The sequence below is a fragment of the Octopus bimaculoides genome, chromosome 12, assembly GCF_046866305.1.
Source record: "Octopus bimaculoides isolate indiv1 chromosome 12, ASM4686630v1, whole genome shotgun sequence".
Classification (NCBI taxonomy): Eukaryota; Metazoa; Mollusca; class Cephalopoda; order Octopoda; family Octopodidae; genus Octopus; species Octopus bimaculoides.
Window position 1 is genome coordinate 44833161 of NC_142939.1, and position 13373 is coordinate 44846533.

Genomic DNA, 13373 nt, shown 5'->3' on the forward strand with positions numbered 1-13373 from the left:
AGCATCCACAGATAAAGAGAGCGGAGCATCAGGAGCCGGATGTGCAAGAACAGGAACGGAGGATAATTCCTGTTTCATGGACTCAAAAGCAGACAACGCCTCAGCAGAAATAGTTAGTTGAGCATCCTTCTTAGAATGGCCTTGTAGTAACTTCGTTAAAGGAAGTAGCTTGTCCGCACACCGATCTATAAATCTTCTGGGCAATCATTCGGTACTAGTACGCTAACTGTCATTAATTCGGCATTTTCCGCAAGGAAAGAGGGAAAGGATGACGTTATCTGTTATCTGTTAGGTAGCAGACAACAGGCAGGAGGGAAAAAGAAGAAAAGCAACTCTCTATCTATCTATCTCTCTTTCCCCCTCCCTTCCCTCTCTCTTAAGAACACATGCCAGTTATCTCTCGCTTTCTCTCTCTATCTGTCGCTGACTAACGTCCTTTCCCTCTTTCGTTTAGTCGAATTGTCGACTAGCCTCCGACGTCTGACAACTACCAAAAGATCAAAGTGATTTAGAAAATCCGCACCCAATATAGGATGGGGAATGATAAAAACCCATTGAAATTCTCGACGAAGATTTATATCGAGGCGTAACGAAACCTGCCCGAATGTGGCTATTGGTGACGAGTCAATAGCGTACCAAGTAACATTAGAGCGTTTTGGCCTGTCATTAGTAAGACGCAGAGGCCAAATGCTACAAGAACCAGTGTCTACCATGAAGAATTTCTTCGACACTAGATCTTTTACAAAAAATGCACGATAACTAAAAAATGAAGAGGAGGAAGCTGACGTGCGCAACTCCTCCGAAGTTAGTTTAAATGTTTGTATGTACATGGCAATATACACTTATGAGACTTCTCTCCAAATTTGAAATGATACTAACACTGTCCGGACTTTGACTGTGTTGAGCGAGATGCAGAACGACTGCGACTACGCGACCTTGAAAAACGTTTGCCATCACATCCATCCTTTTGGTCAATGTTTCAATTTGTTTTGAAAGAGTGTCAATTGAAATTGAGGAAGGTGCATCGGAGCAAACACAAGCAGCACGAGACGATGGCTGCACGGAGAATTCCATAATCTTATCAGCCATTGTGGCTATTTGGTCTACAGTATTTGATTCCAGTCCTGTTGCCAAAATTGATTGTATATTTGATGGCAACCTAGAAAAAAAAATCTTCCGGAGTAGGGGAGCGTCAGCGGATTTACCGCTTAACTCTCTTAAACGGCGTAAAAATTGGGATGGCGTTCTGTCCCCTAACTCTTCGTCTGCCATCAATTCGTTGAAACTGCTTTCCTCACTTCTAGTGTTCCTCTGTAAAATTTCTGCTTTAACAGACGCATAAGTAGCGTCTGGACTCGGATCTGTAATTAAATCTCTTGAAGCCGATTTTCACTCAGGTTCCATATCAACCCCACTGCACAACTGATACTTCTTTATTGACCCCAAAAGGATGAAAGGTAAAGTTAACTTCGACTGTACTTGAACTCAGAATGTAAAGAGCTGGAAGAAGCGCTGCTAAGCATTTTGTCTGATGTGCTAATGATTCTGCCAGCCTAATAATAATAATAATAATGATAATAATATGTCTAACAAACTTTTGGGATCCTTCTGATTTGACGGGTACCACTTGTTTTCTTAACGAAACACTTTCACACTTGAGATACTGGTAGAATGTGTCATATAAAACAACTTTTTCTCTTAGCCTTCTTAACAAAAAATTGTACATCGCAAGTTATTTCATGTTAAAGTTGTCGTATTTCTGTAATTTCAACCAATCACTGACGTCTATTCAGTTGAATACAGTTACTGCTGTTTTTGTAAACAATAATTTTTGCCGGTGTCAAGAGTGTTATTCCCTGTTTAATTATATCATTATTCCTTAGTAAGGGTTTTAGGGTTAGGGTTCGGGTTTTAGAGTTAGGGTTAGGGTTATGAGTGAGGTTATGGCAAAAATAATCATAACCCTAACTCTAAAACCTGAACCCTAACCCTAAAACCCGAAAGCTAAAACCAGTACAAACGCACGAACGATGTCATAAATAACAGTACCACCGATAGTTGTTGTTGACAAACTACGGCACTAATTTTATTCAAAGGAAAAGATCACATGACACCGTTAGAACATGTTGTTTACATTCCATGGCAGTAATTGTTTTCACTTCAATAGACGTCAGTGATTGGTTGAAATTACCGAAATACGACAATTTTTTACACGAAATAACTTCGAATACAAAAATTTTTATCTGTTCTATAACACAAAATATACAAGTATACGAAGTTTGAAAGTGTTTCGGTACCAAAAACACTACATAAAACATAAATGAAAAGTGTTGCCTGTCAAATCAGAAAGATCCAACTTTTGTTATAATTGCTCAACCTATTTTTATAGCTAAAACATTTTTTCTCTTCTTCAATCCCTTTCTCCTCCTATCTATCTATCTATCTATCTATCTATCTATCTATCTATCTATCTATCTATCTATCTATCTATCTGTCTGTCGGTTTATCTATCCATCTAACCCATGTGTTCCCAACTTTCATATCTTGTAATTCTTCAAATAACTTACAAATTATATTTCTTTAGATCTTTGCAATATTCTCTCTCCGTTTCATAACCCATGTTTTCTCATACGCCTTGTTTCTCATTCTCGTCATGACCCCCTCCTCCAGTGATAGTCTTTCAAGTCTCTCATGTCTTCAGCAGTCACAGCCCATCTTTCACTGCCATGTAGCATATATATATACTACACTGTACTTGTTGCCAAACCTCACCTAAATGACAGTGTCCTTGTACCTGGCTTGAACAGCTTTCACCAACCACTCATCTATCCCTTTTTTTTTTTTTGGTCTGACCACCAAGTAAGGGATTGGGGGACCCTGTCAAAGGCTTTCTCCAAGTCAAGAAAAGCCAAGTATAAAGGTTTGTCTTTGGTTATGTATTTCTCTTGCAGCTGCCTTACTAGAAATATAGCATCAGTGGTGCTTCCCCCTGGCACAGAACCAAACTGCATCTCAACTAGACTACCTCTCTTCCTAATTAGTTGGACTGTGACCCTCTCCATAACTTTCATCACCTGATCCAACAATTTGATACTTCTATAATTATTTCTATCAAAGGCATCACCTTTACCTTTGTAGCAGTTGACTACAGTGCTGCTACACCAGTCATTGGTAACGACTCCTTCGTGAATCACCTGATTTACAATACGGGTGACTAGACCACAACCCACACCGCTAGATATTTTAAGCATCTCAGCAGTGATTCTTGGTGGATCAGGGGCTTTCCCTATCTTTATATCCTTAATTGCTTTATCTACCAAGGTTCTGTCGATTTGGTGGAGGTGCAATGGCCCAGTGGTTAGGGCAGCAGACTCAGGGTCTTAGGATCACGGTTTTGTTTCCTAGACCAGGCGTTGTGAGTGTTTATTGAGCAAAAACACCTAAAGCTCCACGAGGCTCCGGCAGGGGGGGGGGTGAGCCTTGCTGTACTCTTTCACCACAACTTTCTCCCACTCTTTCTTCCTGTTCCTGTTGTACCTGTATTTCAAAGGGCCAGCCTTGTCACACTCTGTGTCATGCTGAATCTCCCCAAGAACTACGTTAAGGGTACACGTGTCTGTGGAGTGCTCAGCCACTTGCACATTAATTTCACGAGCAGGCTGTTCCATTGATCGGATCAACTGGAACACTTGTCATAACTGACGGAGTGCCAACTGTTGATTTGGGTAGCTGGTCCCTCAATTGTGTCAACATTTGGCAGGCTCTCCTCCTCCTCCCATTTATTCTCCATGTTCAACAGTCTTTCATAACGGCATTTCCTAGCCTCTTTTTGTTTGCAGAATCATTAAATGCAAGTGCACCATCATCCATGCAGACACATAACATCTCAACTTTCTCTCACACACTGTCTTGCAACTGAAACACTTCAGTTCTTTGGTCCTCACAGTGCTGAACAGCTCTTCTCCGTCTGATCAGAGCAATATTCATATCACTTACACACTCTACAGAGAATATGGAGAACCCCTGAGCAATGATAACCAAAGAACTTCTCTCACAATTAACAAAGAAGCACTATTTAGCCAGTGCCACTCTAGTGTGCTGTCTACCTAGTTATTTACACTTTAACATGAAGTTCAAACCTAATACTAAACCCTGAATCTAAATTATAACCCATATCAGGTCATTTCTCAATGTAGACTGCAGAAACTGAAAGACTGCATGCTAAAATAGCACTGTTTAGCTTTTCTTTCTCTGAACAGTTTCAAACCAAGTCCAGTGATTAAGAATCAAAATGTTTAGCCTTACATTGCTTGTATTGGACGCTATCAGTTTTTAATAGTTATTCAAGCTTGAATGAGAGGTCAGATATAAAAAGTACCTAAATATCTAAGAATTCTTCTAAAATCTCCATATCATCTATGTACGAGATTATGTGAAGCAGTTGTGAATGCCTGTGAATAGATGTAACTGTCCATCTTGAAGCTTACCTCTACCACCTTCTTTGGCAAAGACTAGTAGTCAGACATTTTTTTTTATCACTGGTATATTATAGTGAAAGGGGTTATAGCATTAAATGAGAATAGAAAACCTGCGGTCCCTTTCTTTAGCAAGAAAACCATTATTTGAGAGTTGCTCAAAGAAGTTGATGGTTATGAGATAAACACACTTGCTACTTTTGATTACATTTTTATATAAAGTGAATGTAAAATGGCAAGATTAACATGAGTGATGAGTTCTATAATCTAACACTTAACCAGAGTGATCAAGGTTTTTGGATGCAAGGAGCTTTCTTGCATGGTTATCACCCTTTGGGAATAGGAATGGCAATGTGTTAGAATGTACAAAGAGAAAAAGAACTGGATATATCTGGAAAAATATATTATATGCATACATACAAACATAGATACACACATACGCACACACACGCACACACACTCATGCACACACACACACACACACACATATATGCCTGTATGCCTGCATACATGCAGGCATGCTTTATTCGGTTGTGTCACAATCTGGGGAAGTTACAGTGTAAACAAAACAATTTTGAGTTTCACAACACACACCACCTAAAATTCACATTTTTGAGTAGTATTTGAGCCCTGAATATTTTCTCTGCAAATATGCAGTTTTATCTACTTTAATAACAATACTGTCAGGACCACCAGCCTTCAGTGGATTGCAGAGCAAATCTCTTGTGCAGATATGTAAATAATTTTTATAGTAAACTGAAGTAGTGACACCAATCCCTAATTCCCCAGTTTAGAATTGATTTAACATGCAATTTTCTGTCATAAAAAAAAAAAAACATGAAAGTAAATTACTTCATAAGTCAATTGTGATCAATACTGGAAGTGACAACAGTGACATACCAAAATATTATAAAACACATTTGATATCTAATGGATGCGCTTCCTATGTGGATCTCAGCAACTTCTATATTCATGAAGTTATCAACCATTCACTCAGTTATACTATGTGTACTGTTTTCATGTTATATTAAATGCATGTAAATTCTATACTAGTTATGAGTATCCTGTAGCTTGTGTAACTTTCTGAATGACATACCTAATGAAAGTTTACTTAAATTTTTTTGGAAATACTTGGTAATGAACCATGTTTCAACCAGCCCCCTTGGATCTGGCTTTGTCATGACGAAGGGGCTTGCATGTCCTGTAGATCCAAGAGAGTGTTACCATCTGGAGTTTTACCATCTGGAGCTTTACCATCTGGTAAGGCCACCCTAGGCAGACCAGTCTCCTGAGGAGGTTCTAAACTAACAGTGATCCTTGATGTGTCAGCTCATTGCCAAGATGGCAGCCTCATCATCCGACTTTTCTGTGGAAGACCATCAACCTGCTCAGAAGAAGTTGTTGTAACAACCCTTGACTTGTTACGACACTGACCAGAAGAAAATGAACTGCCCAACCAACAAGAAATCAACTTACACTATACAGTTTAGGTTTCCACATGGAATATCCTGTCACTCCTTCACTGCAGAGCAGCCACTCTGCCTTCTCATGAGTTATTCCACTACAACATCATCCTGATAGGTCTCTACAAGACACACTGGCCTAGCAGTGGTGTGAATTCATCATAGGAAACCACTGTCTCATCTGGTGTGGCCCCAAGAACCAGATAGGCCTCTGCAGGTGCTCATCAGTTGGGACCTGGTGAACAACCACTTGTCCACCCATTTTCTCCACCAGCACAGGAACATGACTATCATCATTGCCTATGCCCCAACAGGTGTCACAGAAAACAAGTCAAGGATCACAACTACAATCAGCTCCAACAGTTTTTAGGACAAATCCCACACTGTAACATCATAATCATCTTGACAGATACTAATGCTAGCACCAATGACAATAGTAATCACCTGCTTCTCCTATGCCATGAGAACAATCTCTATATCATCAACACCTGGTTCCCCCACAAACTAATCTATCACTAAACTTGGTATAGTCCAGACATCTACACCTGGAAGGCAATCAATTACATCATCTTCTGCTTCTAGAGGTCATTTATCACTAACTGCCAGGTCTACAGAGGAGATAAACTCAGCAATACCAATCATTAATTGCTGACTGTGACACTCCAGTTGAAGTGGGCCTCATCCCCAAGTACCAGCACCACCTTCACTCATCTTGTGTCTGTGATCCCAACATCACCTCTACTCTCACAACATCAGCCACATGTTCAACAAGCTCCACAGAGCCTGTGCTGGTCCCCAGTTCAAGGTGAAAAAACTGGGATTGATGTGAGGACAGAATATGCTCAGAAAACTGCTTTATTGGGGACAGCAAGGATTTTGAGATAGTTTAATGTTAAGTCTCATGGATGAAGATACTGCATGATCTTTGACGATAGGTTGTTGCCCATTCTTATAGAATCAGCCAAAGCAAGTGAAATCAAGCTCTGAGAAGTGTATTTACAACAATAGTAATACATATATAAATAATGAATTTAAACAGGAGAAATAATTTATTTAATTTTTTTTTATTCTCAGATATCTGTTATAATTTTAAAATAATCAGAAATTGTTCAATGTATAGTTTTAAAAATTATTTGTGACAATATATTATTCAGATTTTATTGGTGATGGCATCACTGATTGAAAGAGTAAAAAAAATCATTTTCAAAACTTCTTTAAACAATCAGATTGTTAAGCATGGACATTCTATTGTCATATATATATATATATATATATATATATATATGCAGATGGAGGAAGCAGGTTAAAGAGGGCATTGACACTTTTGAATCTGCACATAGAAATTAAGCGTGCTGCTCAAAAGCGCACTGCTGGTGTAGTGAATGGGGAAAGCTTGGTCTGCAATGTTTGCAGTCATGAATGCTTATCAAGAGCAGGGCTCATTAGCTACCAATGGACCCACAAATGCAAAATATAAGTTAGCCCTTGAGCACACAATGCTCCTGAAGGTCAGCAATGGTCTTCCTCGGTCAATAGTGGATGGCCATCATTATATCTATATATATATATATACATATCTATGTATGTATGTGTCTATATATATAACTTTTTATTTACATCTACCCGTATAATGGTCTTAATAGCTTGCCCTTCGCTTTTAAATTTAACTGACCAATTATATTGGAAGCTGGACTTTGGTCAATCCCATTATGGGTAATAGGTGGTTGGTCTTTACAACATATCAGTTAGTATCAGGTCATCCAATAAGTTCTGTCTGAATTTTGAATAAAGAAAACAAGTGATCAAATGTTATATTTAATTGAAATTTAATCATCAATGTACTTTCCCTGATTATCTATGACTTCCTTCCATCTATTTACAAGCTTTTTAATCCCATCAATGTAAAACTCTTTTGGTTTCAAAGTGAAGAATTCTGAAATGTCAGTCTCGACCTCCTCCTGGCTTGCGAAAGTTATGTCCTCCAAATGATTCTGTAAACTACGAAACAAATGGTAGTCTGAAGGAGCTAGGTGAGGAGAATAAGGTGGGTGAGGAATTTTTTCCTAACCAAGCTCTTCGATCTTCTGTGATATGATCTTTGCAGTTTGGGGTCACGCATTGTCTTGATGAAACATCACTCCTTTTCGATTCACTAAAGCGGGTCTTTTTCTCTTCAAAGCTTGGTTCAAACACTCTAAATGCTGACAGTAGACTAGAGCATTGATTGTTGTATTAGGTGGTAACAATTCAAAGTGAATTACTCCTTTGCAATCCCACCAGATAGAGAGAACCTTTTTTCCATGAAGTTCCCTTCTCGATAGAAAATCCATTTTCCATCACCAGTCACAAGTCTATCCAAAAAGAGTGAAATGAGTTCGCGAGAATGGAGAGAAGAGCAGTTGTCAACTTGGGATTTGCGGTTGCATTCGGACAATTCATGAAGAATCCATTTTTCAAGTTTAGGAACCTTTCCAAGTTGTTGAAGCTGACGATGAACAGTTGCATGGTTTGAACTAAGCTTTATTGCCAATTCTTCAACTGATAATGCAAGATTTTCTTCAAGTAATGCCTCAAGGAGCTTATCATCAAACTAAAATGGACGTCCTGTTCGATCTTCATCTTCAAGGCTGAAATCGCCACTTCTGAATTTTGCAAACCATCTTCTCCAAGTTCTTTCATTCAAGCATTCTTTCCCATAAACTGAGTGTATGTTTCGAGTCGCTTCGGCTGCAGAGTTTCATTTTTTGTACTCATAAAGCATTATGTGCCTTAAATGCTCTTTGGATACTTCCATGTTAGAAATAAATTTTAATTCTATTATTCTGTAAAATAATAATTAATTAGTTTAAATGTACACAAATGCATAAAAATAATTTTTAATTCCATTAGACATTCTAAAATACTTTTAAATTTCATACAATTTTCAAAAAGGTAAAATCGGACAGAATTTATGGGATGACCTGATAAATAATTTGTAATCAATTGATGGGCATTTTATTGGGATAAACTATTAATTTGTACTATTAGCATCATCTTAAAAACTATTATGATTACTTCTAAACTTTATGGCACTATCACTCCCTCTTTTCCTAGACCTATTGTTGTATTCCGTTATTGTAAAGTATTTATTTTACTTTTTTATTATTTATACACTCTGTTACCCCTAAAAAAAAGATTAACCCACCTATGAATATTTCTAGTTAAGTCATTTACTCAATATCCTGTAACGTTACTCTGCAAAATGGTATGATTTAAATATATTAAGCTTTCATTCTTCTTCTCGAGGCTCTTCCTCTTCTTTTCTCTTACATATTTTTCTTCACTCTGATGAGGCTCCGTGTTCCAGATCAGATGCGTTACAAAATATGACAAAGATTATTCTCAGAATTTTCAATGGCTATACTGTAGGACATTGGAAGCAGAAATGGCTGTTAGACGGGATAAAGTTTTATATTAAAATATATATGTATATATATATATATATATATATATATATATATATATATATATATATATATATATATATATATATATATATAAATATATATATATATATATACACACAAGAGAGTACACAAAAGAAACCGGAATTTTACAATATTATTTTATTCACTTAGTTTTACATGCATCAGTCCAGACATGTCTTTCACTGTTTGAAACAGTGCTGGAACTCTTGCAAAGGATGCCTTTTAACACTTTTGTTGTTTTTTTTGTTCACTTCTTCCACATCTGCAAATTCCATAGCACCAGCTTTCGTACCAGTGATGACCTTCAAAAAAGGGTCCAGATCAATTTCTCACTCTCTTTTCAGTTCATGACACACATTCAGTTGTAACTGCTTTTGATCTTTCATGAGCAAGCGAGGTACAAATTTTGCTGCAACTCTTTTCATTTGCAAGTCATATCAACAAGTTCATCAATTGTTTGATGAGAGTCTGCCAATATCAGTTCATGAATTTTCATATTTTCATTCATTCAGGAGGTTGATGGATGTCCTGAACAACGTTGGTCTTCAAGCAACAAGTGGCCATTCCTAAAGCATGAAAACCACTCATAAACTTTTATCTTGCTCATGGCAGCTTCCTTGTAAACTGTTTGTGGCATGATAACTGTTTCAGCCACTGTTTTCCCCAGTAGAAAACAGCATTTCACAGAATCATGCTGTTCTTTCATTTCAACCAACAAAAAAAAAAAAATCAATGAACAGGGGAGGAGTACTGCACAACATATCTGCTCCATGTGGCAGTATGACCACACCCAACAATGCTGGTTGTCAGACTGATGTCTGAGGGTCATATCAAGTGGCTTTTAGTGATGGAAGCCTGAACTACAATGTGCTTGTCCCACAGAGAATGTTTCTGGTTACTTTTGGGTACTTGCATGTGTGTGTGTGTGATAGATTGTTTGTAGAATTGTTCAATATCAGGATTATCAATCGGTTGAGGTGGGATTTCCGTCTATAGCACTACATTTCCATTTATGTCATCTATTCCAATTGATGTAATGTTACTCTTGGATCTTCATTTTCACATGGACCTCTAGGGTTTTGCTGTAGAGAGCATAATTTTAATCCAATTTCATTGCCATAAACTGAATCAGAGTTTTGCACGGCACGACAGATATTCTCTTCAGGAAGGACTTCATAAGCTTCATAAGCTTCATCAGCTTGATCAATTTCATCAATTTCATCAGCTTGATTGACTTGATGCAACTTTTTAAATTGGTAATCAAGAATCAATATTTTGTTGCAAATTAGGGTTAAAAGAAACTTTGCAGTTAGATATTTTTTCAGGCTCTGCAAAGCAATTGAAAATTTTTAAAAATCACTATTTTTGGTTGAATTTTGAATTTCATGGATTATAAGTCGTAACGAATACATATTTCTACATAGCAGAATGCAAAACAGTAAGAATAGTATCCTTAAGAGGTTGCATACCAAATTTCAATACAACTGCCTAATATCTTGAGATTCCACATTGACTAAAAAGAGAATGGGAGTGTGAGCTTCTCTCCAGTGTCACTGCATATAGACGTATGTCATACATGTGTAAACTTTTCTGCTTTGTACCTTGACTTTAGGCCATTGTATTAAAATTAACGATCGTGTTAAATTTAGTGTTATTTACATGTAGTGAGGACTCATAAGCCAATAACACATCTTGATATTGAATGCCCAATATTTGGTACTCCATGTGATCTTAGCGAACAAGTTTTGTCAACCTACAAGGACATACTAAAATATGTTTTATTTGAACGAGAAAAACAAAAGAATGTAGTTGAGAAAGATCCTTCAATTAAACAAATTGTCAAGATTGTAGCAGAAAAGATAATTCTTTTTTGGCAAAAGGCATCAATCCCTTGAGCTACGATTTTTATCTAAAGTACCAAGCATTACTAAAATCTGTGAAAAATAGAAAAAAAATGTGCCATCATTTCAAACAGGGTTGATCTAATTGACTGGCCCCCTCCCCCAAAATTTCAGGCCTTGTGCCTAGAGTAGAAAAGAATGTATAATATCTCCTCACATGAACTTGACGTCCTTATAAATTATTGTTTATGTTTGAATATTTGAAAACACAGTTTATTTCATTGTTCAACACCTGAAAGTACAGATCTATCTCTGAAGATATCTGACTAAATGTGGTTTTTTTAACATCTAAAATAGTTTGAATGCTGATAATTCAAACCTAAAACAGGACTGAAACATATTTAAGATTTTTCAAGTTATTTCTTTGGTTATTTCTTTCGTTGATCCGGTCCCTTTATATCCTGAATCTTATATGTATTACTTTTTCAATGTGAGTTCAAATAAATTTAACAAAGTACCCACAATATTTTTTTCTCCACTTTCTTTTATTAACTTTATTTATATATGCTTTATATATATATGCTCACATTACTTAAATAAATGGAGTAGCATGAAACGTGCGTACTGCAATAACCTTTGAAATCCGTGTTGCTTTTTTTTAATTTTTATATATATATACATACATACATACATACATATATATATATATATATATATATATATATATATATAGGTGAGAAAGTTGGTATGTGAAAGCACGTGGTTGGATGTATAAAAGATAATAAGAGTGAAAAAACTACAGAAGGCTTGTGTTACATGGTTAAAGTATATATTTAAATTATGTCAGAAAAATGTAAGAAAAATGTTAGAAAAATGTTATAAAATCTTTTTGGTATATAAACATTGTATTTATACCAAAAAGATTTTATAACATTTTTCTGATATAATTTAAATATATACTTTAACCATGTAACACAAGCCTTCTGTAGTTTTTTCACTCTTATTATCTTTTATATATATATATATATATATATATATATATATATATATATATATTATATATATATATATTTAAGTCACAATACATGGATTCAAGTAATCCAGTAGTACTCATAAAAACCCCACTATTTTGTAGGATTTTTTACATTTTGCATTGATGAAAGCATGTAAGTTATTAGAAGTCTTCTTATTGCTAAGTAAAATTTCATCAAACTATTTCTCTGTCATTTATGACTGTGTATATGTGTTTATGTGATTAGTTGTATGTAGAGTTGTTCAATATCAGGATTATCAACGAGCTGAGGAGGGGTTTCCACCTATAGCTCTATTTTTTCATCAATGTCATCGATTTCCTATGATGTAATACGCTGATCCTGGATCTTCATTTTCATATGGACCCTCAGGGTTTTGCTGTCGAGAGGATAATTCTAATCCAATTTGTTTGTCATAAACTGAGTCAGAATTTTGCACGGCACACCGGATATTCTCTTCGGGCAAGGTTTCATAGACTTCATAATCTTGATTGATTTCATCAACTTGATCAGCTTGATTGATTTCATCAACTTGATCAGCTTGATTGACTTGGTTGACTTGACAGGCTTGATGTGTTGGCATGTAATCTTTACTGCTTTTGTTTTTGAGTATATTATATCTGCAATAGACAATATATGTGTGTGAGTGTGTGCACACACGTGTGTGTGTATGTATATGTCTGTCTGTCTGTATGTATGTACAATTGGATGAAAACATCTCTCTCTTTCTCTCTCCCCATTTCTCCCTAATTTTTTTTTGCTCTGTGCACACAAACACCCACTATGTATGCATATATATTTGTATAAGTATGCTTGTGTATGCGCATGCATGCTTGCTTGTGAGTGTATATATATCACCATCATCATCATCATCATCATCGTTTAACATCCGCTTTCCATGCTAGCATGAGTTGGACGATTTAACTGAGGACTGGTGAAACCGGATGGCAACACCAGGCTCCAATCTGATTTGGCAGAGTTTCTACAGCTGGATGCCCTTCCTAACGCCAGCCACTCAGAGAGTGTAGTGGGTGCTTTTACGTGTGACCCGCACGAGAAAAACAAAAGACAAAGACAGGTGTATAAACAACAAGCA

At 36.5% G+C, this 13373-nt stretch overlaps 1 protein-coding gene across 4 annotated transcripts in view; it reads right to left on the reverse strand.

The window, feature by feature from the left end:
* Nucleotides 1–12308: 12308 nt before the first annotated feature.
* LOC106873066 (uncharacterized) overlaps nucleotides 12309–13373 on the reverse strand; it is a 56933-nt gene continuing 55868 nt past the window's right edge. For all 4 annotated transcript variants that reach the window (XM_089360982.1, XM_089360983.1, XM_089360980.1 and 1 more), the window contains one exon: nucleotides 12309–12897. In XM_089360982.1, the coding sequence (XP_089217108.1) occupies nucleotides 12674–12897 (224 nt within the window). In that variant the 3' untranslated portion in view covers nucleotides 12309–12673. The remainder of the gene's footprint in view (nucleotides 12898–13373) is intronic.